This window comes from Notolepis coatsorum, assembly GCF_963971535.1.
Source record: "Notolepis coatsorum genome assembly, chromosome: 9".
In the NCBI taxonomy this organism is placed as follows: domain Eukaryota; kingdom Metazoa; phylum Chordata; class Actinopteri; order Aulopiformes; family Paralepididae; genus Notolepis; species Notolepis coatsorum.
The window spans coordinates 108192712-108208442 of record NC_140173.1 but is presented as its reverse complement, the minus strand read 5'-3'; the positions used below and the strand labels follow the sequence as shown (position 1 = coordinate 108208442).

Sequence of the window (15731 nt, the reverse complement as noted above, 5' to 3'; positions counted from 1 at the left end):
GGTACCTTTCTTGAGACAAGCTACATAAATGTACATAAATATCTAATCAAATATTCCTTTCCAAAGACGTTGTTACAGGTGCCTCTCTTGAGAAAAGCTAAACATCAAGTACCTTTCTTGAGGCAGGGGAAGCGGAAGAGTTTGACGAGGCCGTAGTCGTCCCCGGTAACCAGCACGGCGGAGGCGTAGTTGGCGTCCACGGCGTTAACATCGCTGATGGTGGAGTATTTAGGCCAGATGCCGCTCACCTCCGGGCCGACCACACTGGTCCAGGAGGCCCAGCGGATCCCTTTCACCTCCTCCTTACTGCTGAGGTGCTTCCCCACTGGAGACGCAAGAGAAGGTTCATGTCAAACGTTCTCACCGGTCCTGAACCCCGGTGGAACCCTTAAATGTTAAATGGCTGCATTTTATATACAATTTGTTCCTCACATTCACCCATTCACTCACACATTCACACACCGACGGCAGAGGCAACCATGCAAGGTGCCAACCTGCTCATCGGGAGCAATTAGGGGTTAAGTGTCTTGCTCAAGGACACTTCGACACGCTGCCGGGGAGGAGCAGGAATCGAACCGGGAACCTCTGGATTACCAGACGACTGCTCTACCTCCCGAGTCATTGTCGCCCCCAAACGTCCTTAAACGTCCGCTCACGGCTAGAAGGCGTCCGGTGTTTCGTTGAATGAGTCAATGTGACATTGAGCCAATGGGTGTGACATTGAGTCAATGTCACACCCTGGATAAACAGGATTATCCTGCAGTAGTACTTCATTTATCATGGGGGTGGAGCAACAGGGCAAAGGTGATGCAAATATGCAACATCTGTAGGAAAACTGTTATGTGTACATAAAACACGTTTTCCTCTGTGATGGAAAGAGAGGGGGAAATGATTTGGATTGTGATTAGGTTTTCTGGAATGTTTTCTCAGAATTCCATCTTGGAATCTTGAGCCCTGTCCTCTTTTCTTGATCATCCGATCACAACTGTTACTTTCTGGTAAATTACAGAAATCAGAGAAGACGACACAATTAGAAGGAGAGAAGATTAGACAACATACGTGTGTGGTTGTTAGGTACATAATAGGCTGAACACTTCTCTCATTTGGAAATCAACAAATCATCAATGCATGAATAGCCTTGTTTAATTTTAAGTTTAAGTTTATTTGCTAAAAAGACAGCATATTAATCAACAATACATGTAAATACGCCAGATTTAGCCAGAAGGTTAGATTACATCTGTAGTCCCTGGCCAAGATGTTAAAAAAGGCATCAACCTAAAGTGATAGAAAAGGTTATCATACATAACATACATCAAATAGGCCTACATAAAATACAATTCATCATCACAATATACCCATTTTTACAAAAATACACATATAAAACAGAATAAAAGTGAATTGCATACACACACCTCTAATGAATTTAGCTGTGGGTGCAGCTCTGGTGTTCTGTACTGTGCAATGATCTTGCCTTACCTGCATTACTGCACAGAGGTATGGGCTAACACATACAAAACAACCATAAATACATTGACTATCCTACAAAAAAGAGCAATACGAGTAATAAACAATGCAGGATATCGGGACCACACACACACACTGTTTTTACAATCACACATTTTGAAGTTCATTGATATGGTAAACTGTAAAACTCTGCAAGTTATGTACAAAGCAAGAAATAATCAATTACCGGTAAATGTAAGAAGCAAATTTCTGGATAAAGAGGGGGGATACAACCTCAGAGGACCATTGAACTTAAAAAAACCTGTGATGAAAACCAACCTGAAAATAATGTTTATCTCCTCCTATGGAGCCACCCTGTGGAATGGGCTAGAATAGAGCAGTGGTTCTCAACTGGTCTAGCCTCGGGACCCAACATTTTCCTTAGTCATTAAGTCGCGACCCACATTTTTTAACCACTATGATTTATAAAAAAAAAATATTGCAGTAATACACAATCTTTCATGCACTGTTAAAAACATGAAATAAACACAAAAAAGTGCAACAAAAGTGCAACTACGGCTAAAAACCCAATGAAATAAAATAATAATAAATAATATATGCTTCTTAGCAGATTTCTTAGCTTAACATAACATACCTAAGTTTGGGGGAACTAATGGGATAACTGGGGTTGCAACAAAAGTGCAACTAGGGCTAAAAACCCAATGAAATAAAATAATAATAAATAATATGCTTCTTAGCAGATTTCTTAGCTTAACATAACAGACCTAAGTTTGGGGGAACTAATGGGATAACTGGGGTTGCAACAAAAGTGCAACTAGGGCTAAAAACCCAATGAAATAAAATAATAATAATAATAATAATAATAATAATAATAATAATAATAATAATAATAATAATAATAATAATAATAATAATAATAATAATAATAATAATAATAATAATAATAAATAATTATGCTTCTTAGCAGACTTCTTAGCTTAACATAACAGACCTACAGTAAGTTTGGGGGAACTAATGGGATAACTGGGGTTGCAACAAAAGTACAACTAGGGCTAAAAACACAATGAAATAAAATAATAATAATAATAATAATAATAATAATAATAATAATAATAATAATAATAATAATAATAATAATAATAATAATAATAATAATAATAATAATAATAATAATAATAATAATAATAATAATAATAATAATAAATAATATCCTTCTTAGCAGACCTCTTAGCTTAGAGAGAGGAGAGATAGTTCGCAACGTTTAAATTCCTCGAAAAAAAAACTCATAGTAATAATAATTTCTAGAGTATCGATAGCAGTACCGATAACGTCGGAGCTTATAAATACTCTAATTTAGTACCGGTTCCCGTTTAGAACCGGGGTCCGGGGGGCATCCCTAGTGATGGTAGACAAAGCAACTCTGAGGTCATGCTCAATGTCCTACCTGTTCCTCTGCTTTGTCTTCAGCTGGACCAGAGCTGAGAAGCCACTTTCACAAAGATAGGTAGTTAAAAAAAAATATATTAAATGTTTTTATTTAAAAAAAGAATTTTACACACTCCGCATCCACTCAAAATGGCCCCGCGACCCACCAGTTGAGAAACACTGGGCTAGAGGATCAACGAAGGTTATCCTATAACCCTAGTTATATGAGTAATAGCGAGCGCTCTGCTCTATATTGGAACATTCCCTATCATTTATTGTGATCTTGAAAACGTTCTACCACAATGCACCTACACCTGTCCGGCCACATCCGCCCATGTATATAAGCGAGGGGTGTGACCGTACTACCGCTCTTCCTTAGTCTTGACCGTTAAAACGGAAGACCAATAGGGGTCCTCAGTGAGTGAGAGCAGAGCGCTCGCTATTACTCATATAACTAGGGTTATAGGATAACCTTCGTTATATAGCGCAATAGCTCACGCTCTGCTCTATATTGGAACACAAGAGCGGAGCAGAGTGGAGAGCCCGACAAATGTACCCGCTGAGGTCCCCTACAACCATCAGAACACGGGGAGGGTCCGGGCCCCCCCACCCCCCCTAGTGAGGGGCGGGGGGGGGGGGGACAGGACACCGACTGTGCAAAAGAGGGGACAGCACCCAGAAATGCACAGGGTGAGCAGACCGCGGGACAGAAGGGCCCGCGACTACCTGACCACGCGCCCCGCACGCTACCAGGGAACGTACGTGAAAACAAAAGCCTGTGTTACCGCTTCCACACCTCGTGGGGTCGGGGCCTGGGGCGCGAAGGGGGTCCCAGCCCCAGGCCACTCAAGGCGGGCTTACCGTCGAGTCCGAGGGCCAGGACCCCCAAAAAGGGACCTGGTGAGGTCAACAAGGCCGTGGCATCGAGACCTCTCCAGGCGTTCACTGGTGACACCACCCTCTACACCGCCAGCGTATCGGACAGGGCCTACAACAGGTGAAGACCCTTCTCCGCCTGGCACGCCGCGAGGACCCCCTAAGGAAGAGGCTCTGAAAAACTCCCGGAGGAGGAGGCTCTGTAAGGAGGTTCTCTCTCTGAGGAGGAGGCTCCGCTGAGTGGGGGGAAGGCTCCGAAGAACTTCCTGAGGAGGCTCTGAAACTCCCTGAGGAGGAGGCTCCGGGGCTCTCTGAGGAGGCTTCCCCCCATAATCTCGTGGGGTCAGCTGGCGCACCGGGGAGACAAACACTCCAAAAAGGAGGTTGATCCCTAAATCCAGGCTGACAGGTAACAAGAGCAGAGCTCAATCTGCGCCCGGAGGACTGCGAACTACACAGGCACGCCTAGAGGGGCTGACTGTAAAAACAGTACCCCGGCGGCCCACCTGCCAAGCGGGGGGGGTGTTCGACATGCCGTGCACAATTTCATAATCTCGTGGGGCCACGAACCTTGCGGAATCGGGGTCAAGGACCCCGACTCCGCCAGTAAACTAACCTCGCCACGAACCCTGATCCCGCCAATCTATTAATCCTGCGGGGTCGGGGTTCAGAGAAAGAGTTCGACACAATTGGCAGACGTCATAAAACATGCAGGGCAGACCCTCGAGGAGCCGGAGCCAGACCCAGGCTCCGTCAGAGAGTTGACTCCGCTATCGGCATGCTGAGGAGACAACCATCCCAACAGAAAAGGGTTGCTCCCTTAACCCATCAAAAAACCGGGAAACACAACTGCACGTATATACAGGCTATATAATGCAGTTTAAGGCGTTTCAGGCTTAAAAAAAAGGGTTAACCCAGGCCAACAAGGGCAAGGCCCGACCCATGCCTGGAGGACCGGGAACTACACAGGGGCGCTTAGAGGGGCTGACTGATAATAAGCAGCCCCCCGACGCCCCCCCCCCCACCCCACAGCCGAGCGGGAGGGAGGGGTGAAATTAATGGAGAAAGGAAAAACCCACATAACAGTTTGCAGAAAGGGTCAATCAAAATCAAATCAAATCAAATTTATTTATAAGGCCCGACAACACACGTTAATGTCCCCATGCTCCACAGGCAGTGTGGAGGAGAGAAACCTTAGAAGGGCCATTCAAGGGGGGATCTCCCCTCTTAGATGTCGGTGATAGTAGTGTTGCAGACTAACAGTTGGTAAGCATGCACTCAAGTGTGTAGTGAAACACAGATGAGTGCATGCAATAGCAACTGAACATTTAGTATAGTATGGTCCAATGCACACAACTGTTAAGGGGATGTAGATCCTCTTTAGAGGAAGACGTTTGTCTCGTCCACATTGGGGTCCCCCATTTTCAACTTGTAGTGGCATTTTTATGACACACAACATTCATGACATCAACCCCTGTGGCGTCCGGCCCGCCCTGGCATTTCCCCCCCGGAAAACTCAGGGCCCTTCGGGTTAATCAGAACATATCTGTGACCCGGCGGGCACCGGGTTGAACTGATCCGGTCCGGTGCGACCAGGATGAGTCCCGTGCCCTTTCACGCTGCTGCACCTCTCCAAAGGAGAGAGGGATAGGTACACGTTTTGATCAAAAAACACCACAGGGGGCGCCACCAAGACGGTCTGTACGCGAACGCACAGCTCCCGGTGGCCCACCTAACGGGCGTGAAACCCCCCTGTCGATGTTTGATCTACCCCGTCATTTCCCCCCCAGAGTTGCACGCAAGCCCTCGAGCTGCCTAGTGAGCTGGCGCTCGGTAGAGAAAAAAAAAAATACTTCCCGGCCGACCGCATAAAACACAGTTTATACCGTTGGCCAGACCAGGGCAGCTGGTCCCGAAGGCCGATTCAAATAAACACCTGAAAAACACGCCCGGGCCAGCGCTGATACCGGTCCCCGTAAGACCAAGCGCTGATATCGATAGGCTCGTAAAACCTGAGAATGGTGGCGGGCGAATTCTGACAAGAAAGAGCCCCCACAACGTTTCTCCCCCCTGTCCAGGAGGGAACCGGTCCCGAAAGGACGCTGACACAGGGTTTATATACGGAGCCTGGGGGAAAAAAGGCCAAAACTCCGCTCATACGAGAGGGGAAGACGCCAGGTTTATCCTGGAGAGACCTCTTAAAAGATGACGTGAGCGAATAAATGAATGAAAACTTTATTTAACAAATTGCAGAATGGGTACAATACAGCACAGCTCAACACACACAACTGCCAAGGGGATGCAGACCAGAAAAAGACGTTTGTCTTGTTTGCATCAGGGTCCCCTATTTTCAATTCATAGCGACCTGCCACGCAGACCTCAACTCACGGATATATCTCTCGGGCCAATAAGAAAACGTGAAAGCCTGTGACGTTTTCAATGGCCGGGAACCGCAGCCCCACCCACTCGGTGTTCGGTGTGGGTATGGGGAATCCCCCCCCCACCTTCCTCCCCGTGACGAGCAGGATACGACGGGAGTCCTACGCATTTGCGTGATGACGCTAAAGCGCACGAGAGACTCCGCCTTTAGTGAAAGAGAGGTGCACTCGTTTTGAGCCACAACCTCCCCGTCCACAGTCAGTATTGTAGAGGACATAACCATATCCAAAAGGGGAGGGTTTATCCTCGCCCCCCCTTAACCAACCCCATGTAAATACGAAGCATGTAAGAAGTGAAGACAGAGTGCGGCTACCAGCCGTACGGCGTGTCACAAATTAAAGGCAAAATACAAGCGTATTCGCTTCCTTGCATTGCACGACCAAAGCACAGCCGCTAACCATTAACCATGGAGACAGACCTCGTCTGTGTAAAAGACGTGTCCACCGAAAAACCCATGGCTCTGTTTCATGTGCGAAAAACTTGTTACCCGCAGTGACATACCGGCGGAATGAAGAGAGGGACAAAAGCCTTTGGCTACGTGCTAATGTACAATGCTTTGCAATTACGTTTGTTCAAAAAACATATCACCACATGAATCGCATAACTCTCCTCATACAAGAAAAATGCTGCCCGAATACTTTAGCTGCTTTCAAACAGGAAAAGGACAGCGGGTCTTATTGCTTATTTCGTACACATACCCAAAATACAGAATATGACAGCCGGGGAGGGAGAATAGAGCTGTCATCTCCCGCCACGCGTGGAGCGTCCTCGCTTGCCCACTAGGGCAGACGGCCGGGGGGGGGTGCAGCTTGTCCCTACTTTTCCCGCCGTGCGCAGGGTAGCTGGTACCAGGTTGAGGCACGGTCTCGGACTCTCCCCCCTTGGCGGCGAGCCTTCTTGCTGGCGCTGGGGGTAGCGGCTGTGCTGGCTGTAGCCTTACGGCGCCGTTCTCTTTGGCGGCTGGTCGTCGCGGAGCCGGACCGGGGAAAGTGTTGGACGAGGTCCGACTGCTGCTCCTCCATCTCCTTACAGGCGGCCGTCATCTCGTTAATGGCGGAGCCGAAGAGCCCAGCGTCGGAGAAGGGGGGCCAGGAGGAGGGGTATCCTCCGTCGCTCGCCCAGCTATGCCTGCTCCAGCCACAGGTGTCGCAGAGTCAGGGTAGCCAGAGCGTGCATCTTCCCCGTAGCTATGGCCTGTAACTGGGTTAGGTGCAGGATGGCACCTAACGCCTGCATGTGGAGGAAGCTCTGCTCCGGGTCCAGGACATCCTCGCCCGCCATCAACCCCGACTGGAAGCACGCTAGCTGCGCAATGTTGGAGGACGCAGCTAGGCTCTGCGTCGAGGCGATGTAGGCCTGGTCGGACCAGTAGGCCAGCTGCTGGGCCGACTTCCTCTTTGGAAGCGGCTTCTTCTTGGGCTCCCACACCATCTCAGGGCAAAGGATGGATGCCATCGGGTTGCCACGCCGTCCCTCAAACCCTGAACCAAACACTCCACCTGTGTGAATGGCACTTAGGCAGGGGATAGGCCGATGACGCGGGGCACCACCTGTCCCCGAGACACATAGGCACCCATGGATGGGAAGGACAGGCTCGGCTCATTCAGCGGGCGGCGTTGGAAGACATGGGAACAGGTGTCGGCAGGGGCGTCGGTAATGGTATCCCATTAGTGCGCGCAGCTGCCGCCATCAGCTCGGGAAAGAGAGCACGCAGCTCTCCCTGCGTTCTCTCTTCCGCCTCGCTCACATGTGCACGGAAGGTGGGAGCTGACGCCCGACACTGTAAAAGGGGCGTCTCGTCTTGGAGTTGGTAAATCTAACCCAGTCTCTGAGTACGAGGCTTCCCAGTATGAAACCAGAGCCTCGGGCTCCGATTCCGCTGGGGCGTCAAAGAGGAATTCCCCCGCCCCCTCCATATAATCCTCAGTCTCCATCGGATGCAATGGAGAGGTAACGGGGGAATCCCTCCTCGGAGCCAGCTATTCTGCAGAGCTGAACGCCTCGGGTCCTGCGTACTGAACACAGCCGCCAGACCACCCGCCCCTGCTGCTCACCGCCGAGTGACGGGAGCAAGCAGAGGCGGAGAGCTTGCGCCGCAAGTCGTCACCCACCAAAGAGACCGTCAAACCAGCCGACTGTCTCCCCGCACACCCAGCTCTGCGCGCCGCTGAGGCTCACCTTCCTGCCACAAACGTGGAGTGAGGATACCTCCGCGGCGCACAGAGGGGGTCGCAACTGTGAACCGCTGGTGGAGGCCTGAGCGGTAATTCCCAGGTCCCGGTGGTGATGTCATTTTCAGTTTTCCAAAAGAGGACTTTTTAAGGAAAAAGAAAAAGAGACAGCAACACAATTTAAATCTAACAAACAACTAACTAACTTTCGCTGCAAAGTGTGCATGTAGCCACGGACTTCCGTGAGTGAAAGATAGGGAAGAGCGGAAGTGCGGCCACACACCTCGCTTATATACATGGGCGGATGTGGGCGTGGCCGGACAGGTGTAGGTGCATTGTGGCAGAAAGTTTTCAAGATCACAATAAGTGATAGGGAATGTTCCAATATAGAGCAGAGCTATATAACTAAAATATTGCGAAAACATAAATCAATTCAAATCTAGACAAAAAAAATCTATTTTCGATAGGTACAGAAGGGAAGAGCTTTACTTGCATATTAATAAAAAAATACATATGATACTGTATTGTACGTTATATCATATTATCATATTACATTATATAATCATATTGGATGAGTTTAAGTACTTGGGGTCAACAGTCCAAAGTAATGGGGACTGTGGTAGGGAGGTGAAGAAGAGAGTGCAGGCCGGGTGGTGCGGGTGGAGAAGGATGCTAGGGGTGATCTGCGATAGAAGGGTACCAGCAAGAGTAAAGGGAAAGGTCTACAGCACGGTAGTAAGACCAGCTATGCTGTATGGTCTAGAAACAGTGGCACTGACCAACAAGCAGGTGGCGGAGCTGGAGGTAGCAGAGATGAAGATGTTAAGGTTCTCTCTGGGAGGAACGGCCCATGTTGAGCAGTTCGGGCAGAAAGTGAGAGAAGCAAGACTGAGATGGTTTGGACATGTGCGGAGGAGGGAGGTGGGGTACATCGGGAGGAGGATGCTGGAGATGGAGCTGCCAGGAAAGAGGAGGAGGGGAAGGCCCAAGAGGAGGTTTATGGACACAGTGAAGGAGGACATGCGGGCAGCGGGAGTGACGAAGGACGACGCAGATGACAGAAACAGATGGAAACGGATGATCCGCTGTGGCGACCCCTGACGGGAAAAGCCGAAAGAAAAAGAAGAAGAACATTATATAATCATATTATAATTAATTTGTATATTGTATTAAACTATATTTATATATATACTATATACTATTATATTATTTGTTTGAACAGGCTGACTCCAGAGCTATGTGGCAGGGCCTCAAAACGATGACAGACTACAAAGGCACCTCCCTCAAACTGAACAGTGACATCTCCTTAGCAAATGATCTCAATACCTTCTATGCGAGGTTTGAGGCTGGTAATAACAACACCAGCCTACAAGCCACGGCAATGGGGGGGGGGGGGGGTCTCCTGATGGAGACTCAGTGTTCAGGGTAACAAAGCATGAGGTGAGGCGGACCTTTAAAAAAGTGAATATCAGGAAGGCAGCAGGACTGGACGGCATCCCCGGCCGCGTCCTAAAAGTCTGTGCCGACCAATTGGCCCCGGTATTCACTGACATATTTAACCTGTCCTTAGAACAGGCTGTCATCCCCACCTGCCTGAAGAAGTCCACTATCATCCCTGTACCTAAAAAATCCAAGCCTGTAGGTGACTTTGAGGCTGTGCCTTTGCAACCTACAGTAAGCAGCATTGACTGTAGCCTCATAGGAGCTTGGTGTAAAGGCTTTTTAAAGATGCTCTCCAAAGGCTTGTGGTCGCTCTCAACGTGTATGCTTTTTCCATAAACATACTGATGGAATTTTTCACATCCATAGACTATAGCAAGTAGCTCTTTTTCTATCTGGGCATACCTGCGCTGACAGTCAGTGAGAGACCTAGACCCAAAAGCTACAGGTTGCTCATCTTGTAGTAGGACCGCTCCGAGGCCTTCTCAGCTGGCATCTACTGACATAGTCACTGGTTTGTTGACGTCATAAAACGTCAGGGTTGGAGCATTAGTGACCAGCTGTTTGATTTGTTCAAAACTCCTCTTTTGTGGTTCCTCCCAGTGCCACTCTATGTCATTTTCAAGCAGCTTCCTTAACGGTACACTGACATCTGACAGATTTGGTATGAACTTGGCGAGATATTGAACCATACCATTGAACCTCAGCAGGTCCTGTTTGTTCTGTGGTGGGGGTATTTGTGTCACTGCTCTCACCTTCTCCTCATCTGGTTTCAGCCCACTGGCGCTGAGTATGTGTCCTATGTATCTTATTTCACTTGTCCTGACAGCGCACTTGTTCCTGTTCAGTTTCAAGTTGTATTCCCTTGCTCTGTCTAACAGTTTCTGCACCCTGTGGTCGTGCTCTTCCTTGGTGTCTCCCCATACAAGCATGTCATCTATGATGTTTACGACACCTTCTAGACCTTCAATCATCTGTGCTATTGCCCTTTGAAACACCTCTGGCGCAGATGAAATACCAAACGGTAGACGTAAGAATCTGTACCTACCTATGGGAGTGTTAAAGGTGCATAGCTTTGAACTTTCTTCGTCAAGCTTTATTTGCCAAAAACCCTGATTAGCGTCTAACACTGAGAAGAACTTGGCGTTTGGCATACGGGAAACGACTTCCTCCACAGTCAGCAATGGGTAATGCTCCCATTTAATAGCTTCATTTAAGTCCTTAGGATCCATGCAGATTGTGAGGATTGGTTCTTTCCCCACCACAGGCTTCTTAAAGTACTGTGAGGTTTTGGTCCGCTCCCTGCCACACGCTCTGTTCCTTTAAGGTACTATGTGATTAATGCATTCCCCGCCACGCGCTCCGTTCCTTTAACCTGCCGTGTTTGATTGGTGCTTTCCCCGCCACACGCTTTTGGAACAAGTATCAATCTCATCCCGCAGCTGTCACAGCTTGTGATTAGCGCCCCTGAAGGCTTTATATGCTCAGAACCCCTTACTATCGGTGTTGGGTCGTTTTGAATTTCACCTGCATACACCTGCCTTTCCCGTCGCTGTTGCTGTATTTTTGCTCTCCAGGATCTTTTGTGGAGAACTGCTGTGGAGAACCTGGTTCCCCGTTCGGAGCTACGCCTCGTAATCTGCTTGCTTCTCGCGTTGCGCTCTGGTGAGTTTTTGGAAACTATTTTTTGGATTATCAGTTTTTTGTGTGTTTGGTGAACACCGAAGAGATCCCGTTTTTGTTTGTACTGGACTCACCTAATTTTTGTGTTAGATTAACACTGAAGATACCGTATTGTTTTTTCTCTGGACTCTGCTAACTTGTGTGTGGTACACCGAAGATCAAGTCACTTGGATTAATACTGGACCAGTCACCTCTCTGCCTCTGTGTGTGCGTTGGGCTAACTCTGATTTCTCTCTCTCTCCGTTTCCACCGGGAGTGAAAGCTGGGAGGATCTGCAGAGCCGCTTCAACGTCACTAGCCAATTCCTCACCACTACCTACTGGGAGTATCTGCAGAGCCGCAAACAATCTTCACATGCCAGATTCCCCGTTTGTTCGATTGCTGTACTTCATTCCATCTTGTGATCCTGTAAATAAATACGCCCTAGCTTTTGGCTAACTCTGAACCATTCTCTCTGTGCCGTTGCGTTTGAGGTCAGTTACAAACCATAACACAGATTCTGATTTAATTTGGTTTGACCACAGTTACCATACTGTTAACCCACTCAGTTGGCTCAATCTGCCTTGTTATTACCCCCAATTTCTCCATGCGCTGTAGTTCCTCAACTACCTTGTCTCTGAGCGCGGGAGCATGCACTACAGGTGTAACAGTGGGGTCAACTTGAATATGATGCTGACCGGGTAAGCAGCCCAGTCCACTGAACAGATCATCATAATCCTTAAGAATGTCACTTTCCTTGGAAATGTCATGCATTCTCTTTACTAAGCCTAGTTTCTCACAAGTGGCTCCGCCTAGTGTAGCTGGTACATCCTGCTGTGTAATTTCAAACTCTATATTATGCTTTTGGCCTTTTAGATGGGAGGCCGAGTCAGTCTAAAGTGAACTTGATTGATCCATGTTGGCAGACTACACAATTCTTTGTGTGTAATATCTAGTTATTATGTTGAGTCAAAATACGTTTGTTGGCCAGCCGTCTGTTGGTCATCGGTGTTCGTAATCTTACATTTAAATTAAATGTTTGCTCATGCATATCTTTGGACACCTCTAGCTGATAAACCAATCAGGATACAGAAACGGGATTTCGGGACCACAAAATTGTCAACAAGAACAACGGAGAATGGATCTCTGACTGGAACGCTAGCTGATTATACACAACATGAGACAGTAAATACTATTGTAATAAAACGTTCAAAACTATGTTCACTTTGTGTATTGTTTTGTTACTATATAAGATTGTATTTCGCACTGTATTAACCATAACGACGTCACAGATGAGCTTTAGATGGTTAACGTGATATTAACGTTAGATCCGACGGTCCGACCTAAATACTATTGTAATAAAACGTTCAAAACTATGTTCAACTTGTGTTTTGTTTCTTACTATAAGATTGTATTTCGCACTGTATTAAGCCATATCGATGTCAGGTGAGCTTTCTAGCCATTAGATCGTTAACGTGATAGTAACGTTAGATCTATGACCACAATTTGATTCCAAGTTTTTACATACCTCACTTTGTTGGTCTCTCACGAAAGTCTTTCTCTGGACTGCAAATATACTGTCTCATAAATATACTCTTCCAATATATAAATATACATATAAATATATTGTTTTAGATGCTGTTGTCACTATGAATTTCAAATGGGGGACCCTGATGTAAACAAGACAAACGTCTTTCTCTGGTCTGCATCCCATCTGCAATTGTTTGATACTTTTCTGGACTCTTTGTATCATAAACAGTACTGTATTTGCAAATCTGGTATGTCATAATTAAATGTATAGATGTAGCAGTAGGCCTACTGTATCTGTATGTCATGTATGTCATATATGTTATGATGAATTGAAAATGGGGGACCCTGATGTAAACAAGATGAAAGTCTTTCTCTGGTCTGCATCCCCTTAACAATTGTGTGTATTGAGCTGTACTGTATTGTACCCATTCTGCAATCTGTTAATACAGTTTTCAATTAATGTCAGACGTCCTCTCCATAAAAAAAACGATTGAATTGCTCAGAATTTTTAATTATGTCCCCAATAGGACATAATATTAATATTATTCCCCAGTATGACACAATAAACACAGAATGAATGCCCCCCCCCCCCATAAAAACATACTGCCAAATTACCCCCATGGGTGTTGAAGACACTGTACCACCACAAGTCAGGAATTGAGAAAAAGAAAATGCAACTTCAGCCTCACGCTGCTCCAACTTTCTTCCAGCATCGTGATATTGTAATATTCTTACATCCACTTGGACCATGAACAAACAAAAAAGGTGTTGAGAAAGACAGCGAACACTACAGAAAGGAAGAACTTGGGGATTGAATGGAGAAATTAAGTAAGAGATGTAAAGATTGTGCATTACAATTGATGATTAATCAACAATAATGGAAAACCAAACTATTCTTGCTCTTTACCATTTTTTGTTTTTCTTCCCTTCCCCCCTCATCTCCAAAACAGTTGGCGTGAACAAATAATACTAGAGACAGAATGAGTTTTGCTTCTTTTTTTGGTTTTTCTTTTAATCAGTGAAATATATTCCCATCCATATCCCCAACTTTGTGATTTTTAAATACTGATCAGACGGAGGCAGAATAGCCTGCACATACATCAATGCATCTCTTGTAAGATATGAATTGCGGCATACATTTTCCCAGACATGGTGCTGTTGGCATCAAGCACAGGAGGTGAGGGGTGGATTGTCACCACCTGTTTAGCTAGGGCAGAGCGCATGTAGAGGGCATAGAAGAACCAGACGAGGCTGAAGATGCACAGGCCGATGGAGATGTTGAGGGAGATAGAGGGAGATTTCTTCGAGATTGACTGGATGTCACTTCCTCCAGCCCCAGTCGCAATCCTGGAACTTGTATACTGCTCCTGCAAAAAAACACAATGCATGAAGGGGCGATGCACATGCAAATCAAACAACCTACCATGTACAGACATGTGTCTGTGTTTGGACTGTCAGAACACTGTATCCTAAGTTTTCACTGGAGTTTTTTTCTTCTTTTTTTCATATATTCTATTTCATTTTTGGAAGATAGGCACAGGTACAGGCATACAATGCACATTGTTGGTTCCAGCTATCTATTGTTTGATAGTTTGCACCATTTAATCTAGCTGTAGAAAGCTCCAATGTTACAACATCAGCTAATAACTGTTTCCAGTGATTAAAGGGCAGAGAATGTGGAGCTTGCCATCAAAGTGCCAATTTTTTTTCTCAGCAGTACTTCCTGCCAAGCTAAAGAATCATCATCATTAAGGAGCAGTAATTTGGGACAACAGGGAATATGTTTTTGTAATACATGTTACTGTTAAAATAAATAACATGTTATTTTCACACTTGTTATTGTGTTATAAATGTTGATTGATTGATTGATTGAAAACGTTATTAACAGATTGCAGAATGGGTACAGTACAGTACAGCTCAATACACACAATTGTTAAGGGGATGCAGACCAGAGAAAGACGTTTGTCTTGTTTACATCAGGGCCCCCCATTTGTAATTCATAGTGACAACAGCATCTAAAACAATATATTTATATGTATATTTATATATTGGAAGAGTATATTTATGAGACAGTATATTTTGTACATATGTACGTCAAATTTCTAACGTCACAGGCAACAACAAAGACCGCTATTACCATAGTGTAACACACAGCAAGAATGTGAAACAAGTTACTATTATTAGTATTGGGTTAGAGTTGTTTGATTTACACTATCGTAATGTTAGATTGCTATCTGAGAAAGTTAAAATGCTAACGTTAGTAACGTTAGTCTTTGTGAGTTGGCTACAACATTTTCCAATGTGTAATTGGACGTCAAAACGGACTACATATAAACTGCTGATGACTCATAACTTCCTATCACGTTTGAATAATGCTGTAAAGTTAAGTAAAATGCATTTCAATAGTAATAGTAATGAATTGAGAGCTTACCGAATGCAGAGCTATCCAGTGTTGTGAACAGACGAGTAGCAATATTTACTTCCTGGTTCCAGGGCTTGAAGAATGTCATTGGGAGAAATCAAGTCACCTGACGTTGTAACGCGTTTTGATTGGTTCCGCAGCAACGCCCCTTTTCACAAACGTAGGTAGTTTTTATCTTATCAACACATTAATTTCATAAAGATATGACCCAAAAAACGTTGCCAACAAACGGAAATGTGTTATTATAGTATATTATGTAGTTCATATTACAATAACATATACTCTGTTTAACCAGATCAATC

General features: G+C 45.8%; 1 protein-coding gene across 1 annotated transcript in view; it reads right to left on the bottom strand.

Moving 5' to 3' along the window:
• Positions 1 to 15731, bottom strand: part of LOC311234714 (echinoderm microtubule-associated protein-like 6) — a gene marked incomplete at both ends in the record, with an annotated part of 200399 nt that overhangs the window by 145403 nt on the left and 39265 nt on the right. Inside the window, 1 exon segment of the mRNA XM_084321958.1 lies at positions 113 to 325. Coding sequence (XP_084178084.1) covers positions 113 to 325 — 213 coding nt within the window.